The sequence below is a fragment of the Aspergillus costaricaensis genome (assembly GCF_003184835.1).
Source record: "Aspergillus costaricaensis CBS 115574 unplaced genomic scaffold BO79scaffold_5, whole genome shotgun sequence".
NCBI classification, from domain to species: Eukaryota; Fungi; Ascomycota; class Eurotiomycetes; order Eurotiales; family Aspergillaceae; genus Aspergillus; species Aspergillus costaricensis.
In genome coordinates, this window is record NW_020291805.1 from 443590 (window position 1) to 461967 (window position 18378).

The following is an 18378-nucleotide window of genomic DNA, read 5'->3' on the forward strand; positions in this document are numbered from 1 at the left end:
AGACTCAGACTAGACAAGACAATCCTGCAGAATTTCCTCAGCCCCACAAGTACGTAGTACGTAGTTGAATTTGCGGGTGGCGGCCACATGGCTTACGTTAGCTGACAAATGCAACAACCTAACCTACTGGTCAAATCAAACCTTACTCCATTGTAGCTACGCTGCCGGATTTACGGGCGGAGACCGGTTGTTCCCTTTTCGTTCGGTCTTTGCTTAGGCCGAGGGGGTGGAAATGCTTAGTTATTTGCGGGTTGATTAGTTAGAGAAGGTGATCTTAGTTAAGTAATTAGTTATTTTGTGGGGGTTTGACGTGACGGTTATGATGGGGTGGGTAGGATAGTAAAATATCTATAGGTTATAAATTAATCAGTTTCTTGGGTTGGTTATTTCGCACTTTATGGTGATGGTGATGGTGATGGTGTTGTATATGGTGTTGAAGATCTAGTAGTGAGGTAGTACGAAAAGTAGGATATATCTATCAATCATCATTTGATTCCCATTATCCTTATTCTGATTCATTCCTATCCAAACTAGCAAAGAACATGACCCTCACTCCGTAGACAACAATGCCGGGGGTATTTATTCGAACAAAAGAACACAGACACAGCTTTACAATCAACACACAAACGAACATATGAATGAAGAGGTTAGACAAGTACTCATATCGAGTTATCAATAAATCAACTCTCAAGTCTCCGCGCAGTAGCCTCGAGCTGTGCGTTGAATGACTTGATCTGATGTAACAGACCGCCTTGAGCTCCGGGGGCGATGGAGCTCACGTTCTCCGCAACGTTGCGGACAAGGAACTCCAGTCCGGCTGTGGAGGAAGGTTCGGGGTTCTGGGAGGTGGATTCGTCGACGGGGCGATTGCGGCTGCGCTCGAGGGCGAGATCCAGACTGTGGAGGGAGTTGTTGATGGTTGAGCGGGCCTAGCGGGGAGTTTGTTAGCAATGCTTAGGGTATGTCTGGTAATCTGCTTGCTTGCTTGCTTACCATTTTGGCATTCTCTTCCTCACTGTGCTTCCTCCGTACGGCGTCCATTTGCAATGCCACTTCCTCTCGTTCCTTCCGGACTCGGTATAGTCGGCTCCGTAGGTCCATCATTTCCCGTTTGGATTTCTTGATTTGGCGTCCGAGGACAAAGTTACTGTCGAGCATTTCGCTCAGTTCGAAAAGGCGGCCTTCGAGTTCCGTGCCGTAGGCCTCGACGGCCTTCTTCTTGCGTGTCCATTCTGCACGCCGGGCGGCGTTGCCTTCGTTGGCGATCCCATTCTTGAGTGTCGCGAGCGTCTTTTCTAATGTCTCGCGGCAGATCTGGCTTAGTACGTCTGCTGCGTTGACGCCGCCTCGGCTCACAAGCTTGGTCTTCTCTTTCGCTGCGAGTCCCTCGGCTGACTCCTCTTCCTCGTCCGATGATCCCTCTGGTTCGGGTCCTTCTCCAAGTACAGCGGCGTTCACGAAGCGATGGACAGTTACTGGCACTGTTTCTCCCCGAGGCTGTCTGGGCTTGCGCTTCTTAGGTGGAGGTGCTTCTTCGGCGGGCTCCGCCGGCTCTGCTTGTGCTGTAGCTTCTTCATCCGGAGCCGGTGTTGTCTCAGCATTCTCCTTTGACGCTGGTTTACGGCCGCGAGCACGTTTGGCAGGCCTGGACGGTTCGGGCTCCGCTGGAGGCTCCGGCTGTGGTTCTTCTTCGGGCTCTGGTACAGGTTCCGGCTCGACTACCTCAGCTTGCGCTGTAGGTTCTTCGTTCGGAGCCTGCGTCGCATCGTTCTCTTTCCTTGAAAGCGGTTTCCTGCCACGACCACGTTTGGCAGGCTTAGAAGGTTCTGTTGGTTGTGCCGCTTGTATTTCTGTTTCAGGCTCAGCCTGCTCGGCTTGTGCTGGTATTCCTTCGTTCGGTGCCTGTGTTTCATCAACTGTAGTCTCTGGCAATGGTTTCCTGCCGCGACCACGTCTGCCAGGCCTTGATGGTATGGATTCTGTCGGTACTTCCGGCTGTATATCTGTTTCGGGTTCTGGGATGGCCTTGGGCTTTGGCTCAGGTTCAGGCTCCTGTTCTTCCGGCTGCTGCGCCTCTTGCTCGGGCAGAGGCACTTCTTCTTGAACATCCTGTGATCGTGCCGGTTTTCTTCCGGGGCGTCCAGCGCGTGTCGGCTTCTTGTCCACCGTAGGTCTTGGCAGCCGTGATTGCCGACTTCCCTTGTTGGCCACAAGATCGTGCTTTGGCTCGGATGAAATATTCACGCCAGTGTCATCGGCGGTTTCTTCTTCTATTGTAGGAATGTAGGGCGTAGGCTCCTGGCCCTTCGCGATACGTCCACGAAGCCTCTTTCGCTCCATACCCTGGGCCGGGGCGCTTTCTGCTGAGCCGGCTCTGGCCAGTCTAGACTGTTTGGCAGTTGTTGACTGCGGTTGAACGGATGCTGCACGTTGGCCTCTCGTTCGTTTGGCTCTTGGAGGTGTTGGAGACTTTGTCTGTGCTGTAGTAGCATGAGGCTCGGCCGCTTTCTCCATGCCATTCGTCTCTTCGGGTTCGACGCCATCTTGAGGCTCAGCTGCCTCTTGAGGTTGCGTAGCAATTGGAGATCCGGTGGCTTCAGCCTCGCTAACAATGTGTTGTTGTGTAATATCGCCTGCAGTGGTAGTATGTTCTTCGCTGGGTATTCGCGCTGCGGGTATCTGCGCTTCACTAGTAGCCTGAGGCTCGGTACCGTCCTGTTTGCTCCCGGTAGCATCAGGCGCAGCAAGTTTTGGTGACGCTGTGACTGGTGATTTCCCATCCGGTGATATATCCATTGCTTCTGACACCTGTGAATCTTCCACATTTGCTGCCTTGGGGCTCACGGCGTTCTGCGGCGAGCCCCGCGGAGAGCGACGCGAAGAAGCTTCACTATCCTGGGATGTACGTCTCTTGCGCTTGTCTCTTGTTTTCTCGCCTGGCGGAGAAGGCGTCGCTTTCGCTTGGGGTTCTTGTTGAGATTGCGGCGGCGGTTCCGTGGCATGGTCAAGTGCTACAGGCTCTGCTGACTGCGGTGGTTGTAATTGTGCGGGATGCTCCTGTATAACAGGTGTAGTAAACGGTATATCTTGAGGATGTTGTGTGCCATTGGTAATAGGTGGGCTCGTCGGTTTGGGAGGCGACTGGGTAGCAGCAATTGATTCGACGCCATTGTTGAGGGGATGCGAACTCTCTTCATTCCGCGCGCTGAATGATATTGTCGAAGTTCTTCTGGGATGATCTTTGGCCTATTAGCATCCTGTAGCACATCATGTTATCTAATTACACACCAAGTTTCCTAATCTTGCGACTAGGACCGACTTCCGGCGGATCTTCCGTAGGTAGATCGTAAGGCGACGGACGCGGCGGGAGTTTGTTGCGCGCGCTTCCAGGTGTTCGGCGAATATGCCCCTCTTGCGATGACAGCTTTCTCTCCGGCGATATATGGGGAGGTTGCGTAATCTCTGGTTCCGTTGCTGATATAGGCGCCGTCACGTTTACAGCAGTATCTGTCGTGGAGGCCGGTGGTGGTGCAGGAGGAAACAGCGAAATACCGACATTGTCCGGTCGCGACGTGGATTGAGACGGTTCATCGGAGGCAGTGGGCAAGCCAAAGGAAAACCCAAAGTCTATCGCCTTGGTCTTACGTGACCTATTAGACAGTCACAGCGTTAGCAAAATCGCAGTTTGGGTGAATTCGTCGCGGGGTTCGGGATGGTGATGCGCGTACGCTGCTCCGCGCTGCCGCATTTGCAGCCGCTCCTCTCGATCTGAATAGTTGGAATACCATTAGCATTGGCGCAAGCACGGAGGTTTGATGCAAACATACTGGAAGCCATAGTTGAGAGGCGGCGCTCCTGGCGAGCTTAACGCGCCAAACCTCACGCGAAGGGGAAGATAATGGAGGGAGAATATGACGGGCGATGGTGGATGGATGGAGAGGAGCTGTGATGATGGAGCGATGCCGCCCGCCGAGATGGCCAATGGTGGGTTGGCGATACTCCCGCCATGTGGGTGCCCGTGAACAACCGCAGTCTATGTTTACATTTTATTTCTTTTGGGAAGAAGTTGTTTAAAACTTATCGTCATATGTGCTGGGTATGAACAAGCGATACATACAGATATATTTCACGGACATAGATCTCCCCTATTTCCCGGAAAACATTGTGATACCATGGCTCTTTTGCTCGAGACTACTTGATCAATAAGTAAGTACACTGAGTTAGCAGACTAGTAACTCTGATGGACTTGTGGATATACACCCGACAACACATATTATGACAAATAAATGTGTGATTTGAGATGGAATTATGCAACTTTGACCCTTGTCACTGTCAACTGCGATTCTGTGGCAAGTATCATGAAGTCAAGTTCTGACGCTGGTTTCTTTCACATTCAACAAGCTGTAAGTTATATATAAATGTCGGGTAACAGTTGATTCGCCAAAGTACAGATCCTGAAATGCTCCAGTATCATGGATGGAAACAACAATTATTAACAGCCAGTATTGTCATGAAAAGATGACTTAAAAATACTATTAACACCAGATGGCATTTTCGTCTCCTTCTCAAAGTTTGACTCTCTTTTTCATACCATCATGTCTTCTGTAAACTGTCGAAAGCATTCGCCAAGACGCGATATATGATAGATAGATCCAAGGTATTGGCAATGCCTCGGGTTCGAACCCCGGCTCGACCTTTGGCCTTTTCCTCTCTGGGCTGCACTTTAGACCAAAGCGGTATGGCGGTCGGTCAAGTGCCTTTGCAGTCGATCGGTCTCCGCATGCTCCAGCCAGTTCTTCTTCATATGTTCCTCAATACTACTCGCACCCTTTAACCGCGCATTCTGCCCATCGATTGGACAATTACTCTTCCGAAAAAGAACCCACTGCTGCACTCACACCATGGGCTGGTTTTGGGGTGGCTCGAACAAGGACGACCCGGTCAAAAAGCTTGACCCGGGTTTGCGAGAATACCTCGAGCATGAAGCTCCAGAGAAATACGTCCCAACCACCTCAGTCCCCTCGTCGCAGGACCCCTCCAAGACGGTGCCCCAAGATACGAAGCCAGCTGTCAGCGCCGAACCTTCCGAACCCGCCCTCCCCTCCGCTTCTCTATTCCAAGATGGCCGTTATGCGCATCTCTGGAAGACCTACAAGCCGCCCCAGGAAAAGGAAGCGACGGAACAGAAGACTGCAGAGCGAGTGATTGAGAAGTACAAGCAGCGCGGTGATACTGTGCACCGGGCGGCGATGGAAAACTGCGCCCTGGAGCATGAGGACTTGACCTACTGCTTCCAGACTGGCAATTGGGAGAAACGATTGCGCGCCCGTGTGACTCTGTGCTCTGAGGAAAACGCTAAGTTCTCTCGTTGTTTTACCACGCAGGCTGTAAGTGCAGGCGCAGTTAAACCGGCTCTTTTCTTTTCCTGCGACGTCTGAGCCGTTGTCGGTCGGTATATGCTGACAATCATCCAGAAATTCCTCCAGGCCCTAGGATACGCTTCCTCCTTCAACTGGGACGAGGACAGGGAAGAACGGATTCAGATGCACGCCGATAAACTCTACCATCAGATGCTTGACTACGAGAAACGGGTCGAAGAGGCGCAGAAAGCCGGACAGGAGGCCCCGCCTCTTACCTCTCTTTTCAACCCCAAGGCAGAGGCACAGCAGACACCGACCAACACACCAGGAGCCCTGGAGATTCCTGGAGGTGAGACGATTCCGGCAGGATTGAAACCGTCCAAACCGTTGGCACAGCTTACTCCACATGAACGAGAATTGGAGATCCGAGCACACAATGCGCAGCTGGAGCAACAGAAATTGTACGTACAGGAGGCATCGCCATTTATGCAGACACACGAGGACGCACGGCAAAAGCGCAGAGAGAAAGCCGTCAGTTGGTTCGGCGAGACGATTGGCCGTTGGGTTACATAAAGCATATGCGTGGTGCTTCCATTATGGACTGGATCTTTCTCTTCTCTTGTGTATAATTACCCCATTTGTCACCCCCTCCAGTAGGAGTTATGATTTAGAAGCGAGTCTGCGACAATCGACGTTGTTACGCATGGACATGCAGGGCCACGGATTTCCAGGGTGCTTTTTTACCCTTCCAATAGGAATGCAAGGAAAGCCAATGAAAGTAAATAAAAACCTAAAGCAAACGCAGGAGAGCGATCCCTCAGGTACCATCGTTCGGGATAGATATACTTGCTTGCTTATACACCTTTTGAGCTAGGAGGGATTGATCTGCAACAAACCATGAGCAGAATCATATATCTAGTTCACGTAGAAAAGCGACCGTCTGGGTATGTTCAAGACATGCATAAAGACAGGAGACAAACCTCTGTACCAAAAATGTAGAACATTGTAACCACGGGAAGTAGTTGAAATGCTGATCGATTGCATCTCCAGGAAAGATGCTGACGGTCAGGGCGGCTGTCATTCGCCGGGCGCGTTGAACGCCAGAGCGACACGAGGAAGCGAAACCAACACGGGAAGCATCGACATCACCACTACGACCCTTTGGCTCTCTGTTGCTGGGCCCTCTTTTTTTCCTTCTTCCCATTCAACTTTCCTCAATACAACTTGGTGACTACTCACTCCCTGGCTACCTTCACCGGATCTATCCCTTTCTTCTGCCTCCCCACTGGAATCCTCCGTCTCTCCACTGGTTGTGCTCCGCGGCACCTGATTAATTGATTGATTGATCGATTGATTGATTCCTCTCGTTGCTCCAAAGCAATAAATTAACCTTCTCTACGAACGGCTCCCTCCTCCGATCATTACCCATTCTCGCTCTCTCTTGCTGTGGCGATCTCACACCCTTTCCATTGCCAACATTTAATATTATCAAGCTCTTCCCCTGCACGCAAGAAGAGCTGTAGTCTTCTCCGTTACTCCCCAGGGGCCCTCATTGAGCTGCCGTGCTCACCATGAAGGCCACCCCGTTGCTCATCTCGTGGCACAACGACAATGCCCCCATCTACTCGGTCCATTTCGACCCCAATGGCAAAGGTCGTCTGGCCACGGCTGGCAAGTATGCTATTCCACTCTATGTGTTAATTCGAGTCCTGGGTCTATGGTGCTAACGCTTCTCCTCCCTAGTGATAACAACGTCCGAGTACGAAACCCCCTCACCAGACCTCCTCCCCCTCATTACTCCTCCTCTCGGCCTTTTCTCTGACAAACACTCAACCATAGCTATGGAAAGTGGAGACAACTGGCGAAGAACGAAAAGTGACCTACCTGAGCACACTGATCAAACACACCCAAGCCGTCAATGTGGTCCGTTTCAGTCCTAAAGGTAGATATCTCCTCGACCCGTATACCCGATCTTGTCTCTGACTTCGTCTTTGTCAATGATTCAGGCGAGATGCTGGCATCTGCCGGAGATGATGGCAATGTGTTACTCTGGGTCCCATCGGAATTGCAAACACAATCCGGCCTGGGTGAAGATCGTTCGGACGACAAGGAAACGTGGCGCGTAAAGCACATGTGTCGGTCTTCTGGTGCAGAGATCTATGATCTCGCCTGGTCACCGGATGGCGTGTTCATCATCACAGGGAGCATGGACAATATTGCTCGGATCTATAATGCTCAGACAGGTGAGCTTTCTCTCTCAGAATCCCTCGAGGAATACCTTTAGCTGACGACGAAAAACCTAGGTCAAATGGTACGCCAGATTGCTGAGCACTCTCATTATGTCCAAGGTGTAGCTTGGGATCCTCTGAATGAGTTCGTGGCGACACAGTCGTCAGATCGCTCTGTCCATATCTACAGCTTGAAAACAAAGGACGGTCAATTCACCCTCACCTCCCACGGGAAATTCCTCAAGATGGATCTCCCTGCCAAACGCATCTCCTCCAGTAGCCCAGCTCCACCAGATCCTTCTATCCGCTCCCAACCCGCAGCACCTAGCTCCGCCGCTGCTGCTATTGTGTCCCCTGCCCCTTCTACTCCGGGCACGCCGATGACCTCAAATCTGCCCATGGACCCTCCACCGGTGTCTCACAGCCGACGCTCATCCTTCGGCTCATCTCCCTCGATCCGTCGATCGGCATCCCCAGCGCCATCCTTGCCATTGCCTGCAGTCAAGCCACTGGAAGTACCCTCGCCAGGTCTGCTGGGTGGACTTGGCGTGAAGAATGCCAATATATATGCGAATGAAACCTTCACCTCATTCTTCCGGAGGCTGACATTTGCCCCCGATGGTAGCTTGCTATTCACGCCCGCAGGCCAATACAAAACTTCGCATGTGTCTGCTACGGATCCGACCAAGACGACAGATGAGATCACCAACACTGTCTACATCTACACTCGTGCAGGCTTCAACAAGCCTCCCATCTCCCATCTTCCAGGCCACAAGAAGCCCTCTGTGGCAGTGAAATGCTCCCCCGTGTTTTACACGCTTCGGCAAGGTCCCCAGCCTGCGAAGCATATCACATTAGATACCTCGTCAACGGAGGAATCTTTCTCTTCTCTTCCCGAGCCGGTAGTAAGCTCTACAGGGGACAATGCTTCCATGGAACCCCCAACGTCGGCGCCAAACGACCAAGCGAAGAATAACTCGACTCCCAAGGCCACGGATCGAGCAGTAAGCCAGAGTCCTGCTCCTGTATTCACGTTACCTTACCGGATCGTGTATGCTGTGGCGACCCAGGATGGGGTCATGGTATATGATACCCAGCAACAGACACCGATTTGTGTCGTTAGCAATTTGCACTTTGCCACATTCACCGACTTGACATGGTAAGTTCAGTATCAGAAACAGGATCACATACCGGTGTACTAAGTGCTCTCCAGGTCAAACGACGGATTGACTTTGATGATGAGTTCATCAGACGGGTTCTGTTCGACCCTCGCGTTTTCCCCGGGTGAATTGGGCCAACCATACGTTGCTCCGGCATCAGCGGCTCAACAGGCAGGAGCTGCCGTTTCATCCGCCAATAACACGCCTCTCCCCACGCCCGTCACTGCCAAACCAAGCTCAGCGGTTCAAGCGAATTCGACTCAGGCACCTCCCGCAAGTCCGGCACGGTCCAACTCTGTCTCTTCGGTTACGACACAGTCTGGTAGTTCGAGGCTCATCAATAACCCGACGCCCACGCTGGGATCTGTGCCGCTGGTGACAGCAACCCATTCAGCCCAGCCTCCGACACTTCCGCTCACTACCCCGCCGCAGACCCCCATGTCCGCGGCCTCCCAAAGTGGGACAAGCTATGTCAGCAACAGTGTTCTAGGCAAACGAGCCGGTGAATCTGAGAAGGAGGACGACAAAAATCAGAGCGCCGCTCCGCAGGAACAACAGCAGAGTCAGCAACAGCCGAAGAAGAGACGGGTTGCACCGACCCTGATATCAGCCGGCACCAATCCGTCTGCTACATTGCGTGACGAGCCACCCAATGCTGACGTGGGCGGTTAAATCTCGCCTGACAAAGACATACCTTATCTGGTCGCCCAAGTGTAACTATTATCTGCTGTTCCTCATCGCTCCCCCCACCTCTTCTTTTTTATCCGTGTAATGTCAAACGCGGGCCCGGATGATCTGGTTGCTACGATTATTATCACTATTATTATTATTCCCTTGCTGATGATTTACGTCCCCTTTCATTTCCGTCTTTTTAACTTTGCTTTTTCTTTCATCCCGATGGGTCTCGGTTCCTTCCTGGAAATCCCGGTAGAGTTTACCCACGCGTTCCGGTCATGCATGCATGCATTCAATTTCTCCCTCCATTTCTTCTGGCGCATTCACTGTAACCCTGCAACCTCATCCCCTCAACCGTCTTGTTCTCACTCTTACTTCTTTTTGGCTCAACTCACGTGGGGAGGGGCTCGGATTACTCCATGTATTTACTCATCTCGCTTTTTTTTCCATAGCCACAACCCTTGTCTACTTTGGTGTTTTTCATGGTTACTGTTCACTTTTTTCATAGTCGCGAGTACCCCCCTTTTCCCCCTTTGATTCTGTTTTTCTCCAGGGGTTTCATCTTATCTTGCAAAGGCAGTGGTTGCATTGTTCATTGACTGACTATTGACTCTGGCCATGGCTGCGCTGCGGGGGGGGGAGGTAAGATCCATAGGTAACTAACTGACTAATTAGTTAGTAGGTAAGGTAGGAAACTTGTCTGGTTGTTTTTGGAATAGATCATCAATCAAACATACAATCGGATCTGGTGTTCCTTTCTATCTTAATTACTATCTTATCTTATGTAACGATGCATGTAGTACGGAGGAAGGAATATGTTACGGTAGTGAATATCAAATGTCCATTCTTAAAGTACACTAAGAATATATTGGTAAGGAAAGGATAGTATAGTATAATTATCGTGTATCGAGGTAGGGGTTTTCCTTCCGATGGACACATTATGATCATTCGCCGTGACACGTTATATCATACTTAGGAAAGAGGTAGCTAGACATGTGAGAAGAAGAGAAGATAAGGGCAGAGGGAAAGAAGAGAGATAACAGTAGAATGGAATGAGGGGTCAGAGGATGGATGGATGGATGCTACATGTTCAATTGGGAAGGAATGGAGTAAGGATGGAGTAATGGAAGAATAGAGGGAGGGGTGAAAGGGGGAGAGGGTCAGTCATGGCTTTCTCCATTGACGCCATTTACTTCGGGGTGGTGACCATTTGCATGCCCGTTAGTATCCTCAGCGGAGTGCCCGTTGGTGTGTCCGTTAGACATGCCGTTTGTCATCGGCCGAGAAGTAAAAGCGTCTACGATATCGGCCATGCTCATGTCACCGGGAGGCACGGCTTTGGCCTCCGTGGCGTGAGAGCCCACGGTCAGGGTGGTCACGCTGGGGATCATCTGTTCAGCATGCAGGCGATTAGCCCAGCGGAAAAGGGCTTCGTCGCCGCGCGCACCTCCGGCGACGAACACGAAATCCGGCGTGCGGGGTAACTGCCGCAGGACGGATTCGGCTGCTTTGGCCTTGGACACGTCCAGAGGCTCGACACTCACTGCGCCCTGGCTGAGGACCACGCGGATGGCTTCGCTTCCCCGTGTGCCGTTGATCTGATCTGCTAGGCTCGAGGCCTGGCGCCCGGCGATCTCCGGATCATGCGCATGCTCGTAGCAGAAGTTCATGAGACAACGCCGCTCCTCCATCTCACTTCCTTCAGTTCGTTCATGGTAATACTGGATCACTTTGCGGATGCCGTTCCGCCAGTCCTTGGCCTTTTCCATGTCTACTAGCGTTTTCCAAGTGTATGAGCCGACCTCGCGCTTGAAACAGCCATTCTCGGCGATCAACCCCACCTTGGTAGAGAGTGCCTCCAAGGCTGAGTCAAGCTGCTCCGGACTCTTGCTGCTCGTCACATAAACAATATTCTGGGGATCTGCTAGCAGGCGCTCGAGCAGAGCGATTAGGTCAGCTGAAGTTCCGTTTTGAGGAGCAATGATGCCGTCGTCTTCCAAGAAGAAAAGGCGTGAGCTGGAATTGTCATACGCCTCCTTCACGGCCTTGACGGACAGAAGGGACACCTGGCTGAGTTCACGAGATAGCTGCGTGCTGTGTGCATTAGTCAGAGCGGTGTGGAATGAGTTGAACCATGCGATCGCTGTGTGAGGGGTTTGCTTTTCAAGCAAGAACTGCCAGTTCCGCTCCTTCTGCTCGGGCGTCATGGAAAGCGCCTTATTAATCGCATCGGCAACCTCTTTGTAATCCCAAGGGTTAACCAGAAGTTCGTGCCCACTGAAGAGGGAAGCGCTCCCTGTAAACTCGCTCAGGATAAGAGAGCCGTGACGCTGAGATGCCAGAATTCCATCCTGACAATGAATGTAATCGTGGCTACTAAGGTTCATGCCTTCCCTAAGGCTGGTGACCATGAAGATGTCCGCCACGCTCATGAGGGCCAAGAACTGGGAATAACTGATGTCCTGTCTCAGGAGTACCAGGGGCTGATGAGTCAAGCTGGAGTATACCGAGTTTATCCTCATGGCGATTTTCGAAACTTGAGCTTCCAATTCAGGCAGCTCAGAAGCCGAAGCGACTTGAACAAGGACCACCTGGGCTAGTTAGTACCAAATGTATTAAACCATGCATTGTGCTTCGCCCGAACATACCTTTTCCCTCCACTTAGGGTATTTCTTCAGGAAAAGTTCATAAGCGAGAAGCTTCTGCTTGATACCACCCGGAGCATCGAGCCTGTCACGAGCAACGATCAAATGTTTTCCCTTGTATCGAGAGGTGATATTGGCGATCCAATCCTTCACATGTGTAGTCCTGCGCAGCGCGTCGAGCGATTTGACGTCAACACCGATGGGCATATTCTTCACATGGACAAATCGTCGGTCGAGTTGTACACCATCGACGGAGACTTCCAACCTTAAAAGGCGAATGCAAGATTGAAGAAAATGATAGCAGTACTCTTCCGTTTGAAAACCAATCAGATCCGCACCAAGAAGCCCTTTCAGCAGTGCCTCTCGAGCGTTCAGGCAGCGGAAGATCTCCGACGAGGGAAATGCAGTATGCATGAAGAAGCCGATTTCTGCCTTTGGCAGCCTCTCCCGGAGCATTCCCGGAAGAAGCAGAAGGTGATAGTCATGTACCCAGATGCTGTCACCAGGACGCCAGTATGCAGCAATGATTTTTGCGAATGCCTCGTTGACTTTGACATACTGCTTCCAGGAGTAATCGTCGTACTCCGTGTGTCGCGGGCTTTCCTGCATCTGATAGTGGAAAGCAGGCCACAGGACAGCCCGGCAGAAGTGGGTGTAATGACCTTCGAATTCGCTGTCGCGGACAAACACAGCAAGCGACTCGTATTCATCTTCAAGCGTCTCGAAGATACTGGCACGCGTGCCATCTCTCAATGAGTCCGTAGGCATACCCAATGTGCCTACCCACATCTTGTCCGTCAACATGCCTGCTTCTTCGGCAGCATTGATGGCGTTCCGCAAGCCACCATTGCCCTGTTCAGCTGCCTTGACAACCCAGTCAAGCTCAGAGAGCAGAGCACGGGGACTCCCGTGTTCTTCTTCTGAGCTCAATACATCTACAGGACCATCCAGATAGGGCGGGTTGTCCACATCATCCCCTGGCCCAGGACGGCTTAGGATGGAGGGACCCGGGTGAAGAGAAGTCTTTAAGCGCGGCTGATTGAACTTACGGCTCTGGCCCCAGGAAACGGTACGAGGTTCGCTAGGGCCTGGGCCGTTGGGATCATCTGCAGCCGGAATCTCACCTGCAGCGCGCGAGACATAGGGCTTGAAGATTCTTTCATCGTCGGTGGTGGCGCCAGGAGTTAGCGACAGACTTATGCTCTTGGAATGGTGCTTCCTGTTGGTGTCTGCTAGTCGCCCTATGATTCGGCCCTCTCCGCGAGAAGAGCTACTGGATGACTTGCGCCGAGCATGTCGTAACTCGGTAGCTTGAAAGTCAATGGTATAGGGGAGAAAACTGGACAGTGTGAGTGAGAGAACTCAATCAACTGCGAGATGAAGAAGGACAAACATACAGTGAGGCAATGAAGACCGTCATTGGGGTGAAGTGACACCGACAAAATCTTGCCTATTGTATTGTTCAAGGGCTATTGCACGAGGAATTGAGGGGGAGCTTTGGGAGGTTCTCTGTGAGGAAAATGAAAGGCTGAAGTATGGAATTATGCGTGCCGCTTTTCCCGGAGGGACTTCAGTGAATGATCCGTGGAGATTTGAATTCTTCCTGTCCGGACCAAGGGAGGCTAAAGAGGGTGTGGGAATGATTTGATATGCGACGGCAGGAGCTATGTCTTAAGTGTCACGGGAGAAGAGTGAATTGCGACGACCCTGAAAATCCCGGGGACAGGTTAGACACCCGAGCCAGAAGATGAAGAAAGCAGGGAGTGGTGACGTTGATGATTGGACCAGGGGGGGGGAAGCCGTCCAGACCAGGGAGATGAAGCACATGCGAAAATGACAGGAACATTCTGGGCTCTTCGGGGGAAAAGGTGTGACTGGAGAGGGGCATGTTCCAAGCGCGAAGGAGGGGTTCGGGCAGGTTCTTTGGGCTTGTCTTGGGCAGAGAGAGATGCCAGTCCAGTCGCATCATGAGGGATGCTAAAAAAGAAAACAAAAGAGGGCAGGAGAGTAAGAGAGAAGGAGGGGAATTGGGGGGAACGGGGACCCGGATCTAGGCCACCAGGATTATGGTCTCAGATCACAAGCCCGATGCATGGCATAGATGAAGCCAAAGACGCAAGAAAACTTGCCTGGCAGTGCTGCTATAGCCTTGCAGCTTATAGTGGGCAGACCAATGAGATCAATGACGTTGTGGTTCCCGTGGGATCCGCAGTCTCTCCACCGGCACTAAGATAGCGTTTTGGCGATGGTTCTCGACAATTCGACCGGGCGTTGGGTCGCTCTGTCGCGCACGCGCGCCTTGTTTCCGCCAGACAATGGGAATGGTCACCGAAGCACATGGAACACCGGGTTGGTCAATGATGATTCCGGCACTCCAGACAAGGAACGGGTAATTGAGGGATGGAGACGGGAAGGAAGAGAAAAGTAGGAGAAGAAAAACGTGGGAAGTGGAAAAAGTGAAGTCACAAAGAGGAAATGGTGAGGGGCAACACGAAATGAGATGGAAAGCGGAAAGCTTGAAAGATAAACCAAAATTACCATCACCACTTCAATATTTCCCCCCTTCAACTTTCCATCCATCACCACCACTACTCTACACTACACTACACTACTTACTACTACCTCTTGCTTGTCTTGTCTCCCCCCTCTTTCTCACCACCACCTTTCCCTTCCCTCCAGCTACTCGCATTATATTACCTCGCAGTCTCCTATCAATTCCCCTCAATTGACTCATCTTATCCTCCATCATTCTCAAAGCGGGGCACACCCCTTTTGCTCTGCTCTCCATTGCATTATCTCCTTTTCCCCCCCCAATGGCTGCTAACGGTCATTCTTCGGAAGGCGATCACCGCCTGTTGATCGTCTCTAATCGTCTACCTATCACCATTCGTCGCTCCGGAGGTGGGAAATATGAATTTTCCATGTCCTCTGGTGGCCTGGTGACTGGTTTGAGCGGACTATCAAAGACCACGACCTTCCAGTGGTATGGCTGGCCAGGACTGGAAGTACCCGAAGATGAGGTCGATTCCGTGAAGCAGCGATTGCAGGAAGAGTTCAACGCCACTCCAGTGTTCATGGACGACAAATTGGCAGATCGCCACTACAATGGCTTCTCAAGTATGTATCGTCGTGATTCCCCTCTCCACCCGCATCGGATGCGCTTCCGCACCTATCTCCTGCGGCTGCCACCTGGCAGGGCGCGACAGGTCCGTAGCTGTTGCTAATGTGAGCTATCAGACTCAATCTTGTGGCCTCTCTTGCATTACCATCCCGGTGAAATTGTTTTCGACGAAGCTGCCTGGGACGCGTATCGTGAGGCGAACCGTTTGTTCGCGAAGACTATCGCCCATGAGGCCCGGGAAGGGGACCTTGTCTGGGTCCATGACTACCACCTCATGCTTCTTCCGGAGGTTCTCCGTGAAGAACTCGCAGCCTTGGGCAAGAACAATATCCGCATTGGATTCTTCTTGCATACTCCATTCCCGAGCAGTGAGATCTATAGAATCCTACCCGTGCGGAGTCAGTTGCTGCGCGGCGTGTTGCAGTGTGACTTGATCGGGTTCCATACCTATGACTATGCGCGTCACTTCCTGAGCTGTTGCTCTCATATCCTGTAAGTGACCACTTGCTCTCTGGTCGAATGTAGGCTAACGTCCCTGGCAGTGGATTGGTCACGACCCCCAGCAGTGTCAAATTCAAGGACAGATCTGTTGCCGTGGGAGCTTTCCCCATCGGCATTGACCCCGACAAGTTCACCGAAGGCCTAAAGAGCCCCAAGGTGCAGAATCGCATCGCGAGCCTTGAGAACAAGTTCCAAGGCACCAAGTTGATGGTCAGCGTTGATCGCCTTGACTACATCAAGGGTATTCCTCAGAAGCTGCACGCCTTGGAGGTCTTCCTCTCCCAGCATCCCGAATGGGTGGGCAAAGTCGTGCTGGTACAGGTAGCTGTCCCAAGTCGTCAGGATGTTGAAGAGTACCAGAACCTGAGGGCCGTGGTGAACGAGCTGGTGGGCAGAATCAACGGAAAGTTCGGTAAGACTGGCAATGGCAATACTTCTCTCCTCTTGCGCCTGCTAACAGCCTGACTCAGGAACGGTCGACTACATGCCCATCCACTTCATGCACAAATCGGTGAGCTTTGATGAGCTCATCGCACTGTATGCTGCCTCCGACGCGTGTGTCGTGTCGTCGACTCGCGACGGGATGAACCTAGTGTCGTTCGAATACGTTGCAACACAGCAGAAACGCAAGGGGGTGCTAATTCTGTCGGAGTTTGCTGGAGCCGCGCAAAGCCTTAACGGCAGCATTGTCGTCAACCCATGGAACACGGAAGAACTTGCCAACGCATACCACGAGGCCGTGTCGATGAGTGACGATCTGCGGGCCCAAAAATTCGAAAAGCTCTACAAATACATCTCCAAGTACACCAGGTAAGCTGACGCGGCCTATTGATGAGTATACAACGCATAGTTAGCTGACGATAATGTCGCAGTGCTTTCTGGGGCAAGTCATTTGTTGCCGAACTATCCAAGTGTTCAACCTGATTGTTGTTATGGACTGTAGCGGTTTCCTTGTTTCTTTTCATCTCCTTCATTCATTCATTCGTTCACTCGTTCATCCAGCATTTACTGTTCATATTCTTGGCGAACACGAGCACGGCGAACATAGTATCTGGGCATAGCGATCTTCTAATCCATAGATTAAATAAGAATTCGGCAAGCGACACAGCATAATAAAGATACCGCTTAATGCAAGACAAGACGAGACACCTTCTAGAAGATTGATTGATAGATAACTAGCACCCAAACTAGAGTAGTATGTAGTAGTGCAGAAAACTTAATTCCCTCCTCTACACACCGCACAGTAAGCAAAGCACAGCAAGCACACCACCACGCCGAACCGAACATCCATCGAAGAAGTCAAAAACCCATGCTCTAAACCTAACCACCACAATACACATGACACATGGCAAGAAAAGTAAAATTCAATAAAGCCGCATACGTTATCTGATACATCCCAACAATGATCATCGGATTATCCAACAAAACCCAACCACACATCATACATCCCTACCTACGCTATCTGAAACACGTTGTCCATAATATCTAAATACGTACCCGGGAGGGACAAAGAGCAGAGCAAAGCAGATACTTACCCGTCCCGGGAAGGAAAAAGAAGGGATTATGGGACCCGGATTGGGGGTGTACGTCATCATGTACATATATTTTGTAGATCATTTTCTTGAGTCAGTTCATACAATGTATGTTAGAGATGAGATTGATTAATTTGTTTAGTTTATTGCTTATATTCGAAAGTGGATAATGCTATGATTAATATAACATACAATACTTTATATATATTTATAACAATAGATTGCAGAGTAAATAGAGGGAAAAAGTTAGAGTATAAGTGTAGTAATAGTACCTACAGATAGTATATACTTCCTACATCCTGCACAGTAACGGTAGTACTGCAGCGCAGCGGCAATGTCCATCTACTTACCTGCCTGCCTTCCTGCTATGCTACCTTAGCAAGAAGTCAGACAAACAGGTGCAGGTAGTATTCATAATGGCGAATCCACAGTATTGAAGTTATGCTATACGGTATGTGTGCGAATCAAGCAAGTATGCGTGTAGTATGCATGTATGTATGTCCGCGAGTACCTGAAGCAAGGAACTGGATCATATCTACTACAGTATGCTGTGTATCTATCTATCTATCTATCTATCTGTTTGTCTCAGGTGAAGATGCAGTCGCGGTTGCATCATCACATCATACATACGTATGTATATATATATCCCTAGACTAGTTTACTCTATGTAGTATCTATCTACATATATTGTGTATAGTATAGGATAGTATATTGTATTGTAGAGTATAGTTAGCGTATCTGCAAGTAGTATCTAATCATGACTTCACGATGACACGGCCCGCTAACCACAAACCACCAACCACCAACCAACTAGATAAACTAATTTGTACGTAGTCTAGTGCCTCCAACTGAACTGTGGATAAGTAATCTCAGTAACTGACTGTGATCCTTGGGTCAATGAAACCTGGTACAAAGAGATGTGGGTATGAATCTCTGTCGGCTTGAGCCGCGCACAGTTTTTAACTCCGTGACTCCATTATTCCGTTGATCTTCTTCTTTCTGCTCAGTAATCCGTGCAGTATTGTTCTTTGGAGGCAGGCAGGCACTGAAGAATCCACCTAGAAAAGAGTTGTCGTAATCATGCCAGTTCAGCATCGATAAAAGACCCACCGCACCTTACATTGAAGGATTCTCACCAATCGGGAAAGGGATGGCT

The 18378-nt window shown here is 50.8% G+C and overlaps 5 protein-coding genes across 5 annotated transcripts; 3 read left to right on the forward strand and 2 right to left on the reverse strand.

Annotated features, from left to right (window-relative positions):
- Positions 1-680: 680 nt before the first annotated feature.
- Positions 681-3897, reverse strand: BO79DRAFT_188949 (uncharacterized protein; the record flags this gene model as incomplete). The annotated part of the gene is made up of 5 exons (XM_025680624.1): positions 3828-3897; positions 3729-3768; positions 3289-3650; positions 994-3239; positions 681-929 (listed from the first exon to the last, which is right to left on the reverse strand). The coding sequence occupies exons 1-5, from the start codon at positions 3835-3837 to the stop codon at positions 681-683; spliced, it is 2907 nt and encodes a 968-aa protein (XP_025543084.1). The 5' UTR covers positions 3838-3897.
- A 931-nt stretch (positions 3898-4828) lies between these two features.
- Positions 4829-6076, forward strand: BO79DRAFT_235555 (uncharacterized protein). Its single transcript, XM_025684489.1, has 2 exons — positions 4829-5387; positions 5475-6076. Exons 1-2 carry the CDS (start codon positions 4902-4904, stop codon positions 5931-5933), a joined length of 945 nt encoding a protein of 314 aa, XP_025543085.1. The 5' UTR covers positions 4829-4901; the 3' UTR covers positions 5934-6076.
- Positions 6077-6815: 739 nt separating this feature from the next.
- On the forward strand, positions 6816-9565 carry BO79DRAFT_63185 (putative chromatin assembly factor 1 subunit B). Its single transcript, XM_025689517.1, has 6 exons — positions 6816-7035; positions 7104-7119; positions 7200-7302; positions 7367-7603; positions 7664-8747; positions 8802-9565. Exons 1-6 carry the CDS (start codon positions 6932-6934, stop codon positions 9418-9420), a joined length of 2163 nt encoding a protein of 720 aa, XP_025543086.1. The 5' UTR covers positions 6816-6931; the 3' UTR covers positions 9421-9565.
- Positions 9566-10477: 912 nt separating this feature from the next.
- BO79DRAFT_63161 (trehalose-6-phosphate synthase) lies at positions 10478-13617 on the reverse strand. Its single transcript, XM_025689516.1, has 3 exons — positions 13466-13617; positions 12072-13407; positions 10478-12014 (listed from the first exon to the last, which is right to left on the reverse strand). The coding sequence occupies exons 1-3, from the start codon at positions 13486-13488 to the stop codon at positions 10584-10586; spliced, it is 2790 nt and encodes a 929-aa protein (XP_025543087.1). The 5' UTR covers positions 13489-13617; the 3' UTR covers positions 10478-10583.
- A 940-nt stretch (positions 13618-14557) lies between these two features.
- BO79DRAFT_207386 (glycosyltransferase family 20 protein) lies at positions 14558-16827 on the forward strand. The gene is made up of 5 exons (XM_025682163.1): positions 14558-15185; positions 15306-15681; positions 15732-16102; positions 16161-16500; positions 16563-16827. Exons 1-5 carry the CDS (start codon positions 14882-14884, stop codon positions 16612-16614), a joined length of 1443 nt encoding a protein of 480 aa, XP_025543088.1. The 5' UTR covers positions 14558-14881; the 3' UTR covers positions 16615-16827.
- Positions 16828-18378: the final 1551 nt, after the last annotated feature.

What these genes read in the sequence shown, in the direction of transcription:
- BO79DRAFT_207386 (XM_025682163.1), top strand. Translation starts at nt 14,882, where the DNA reads ATGGCTGCTAACGGTCATTCTTCGGAAGGCGATCACCGCCTGTTGATC. An exon ending in CAGAATCAACGGAAAGTTCG is followed by an intron (nt 16,103 to 16,160) that starts GTAAGACTGGCA and finishes AGCCTGACTCAG; the next exon opens with GAACGGTCGACTACATGCCC. An exon ending in TACATCTCCAAGTACACCAG is followed by an intron (nt 16,501 to 16,562) that starts GTAAGCTGACGC and finishes ATAATGTCGCAG; the next exon opens with TGCTTTCTGGGGCAAGTCAT.
- BO79DRAFT_63185 (XM_025689517.1), top strand. Translation starts at nt 6,932, where the DNA reads ATGAAGGCCACCCCGTTGCTCATCTCGTGGCACAACGACAATGCCCCC. An exon ending in GGTCCGTTTCAGTCCTAAAG is followed by an intron (nt 7,303 to 7,366) that starts GTAGATATCTCC and finishes TCAATGATTCAG; the next exon opens with GCGAGATGCTGGCATCTGCC. An exon ending in GATCTATAATGCTCAGACAG is followed by an intron (nt 7,604 to 7,663) that starts GTGAGCTTTCTC and finishes CGAAAAACCTAG; the next exon opens with GTCAAATGGTACGCCAGATT.
- BO79DRAFT_63161 (XM_025689516.1), bottom strand. Translation starts at nt 13,488, where the DNA reads ATGACGGTCTTCATTGCCTCACT. An exon ending in ACGGTCTTCATTGCCTCACT is followed by an intron (nt 13,408 to 13,465) that starts GTATGTTTGTCC and finishes CACACTGTCCAG; the next exon opens with TTTTCTCCCCTATACCATTG. An exon ending in ACCCTAAGTGGAGGGAAAAG is followed by an intron (nt 12,015 to 12,071) that starts GTATGTTCGGGC and finishes TAACTAGCCCAG; the next exon opens with GTGGTCCTTGTTCAAGTCGC.
- BO79DRAFT_235555 (XM_025684489.1), top strand. Translation starts at nt 4,902, where the DNA reads ATGGGCTGGTTTTGGGGTGGCTCGAACAAGGACGACCCGGTCAAAAAG. An exon ending in GTTGTTTTACCACGCAGGCT is followed by an intron (nt 5,388 to 5,474) that starts GTAAGTGCAGGC and finishes ACAATCATCCAG; the next exon opens with AAATTCCTCCAGGCCCTAGG.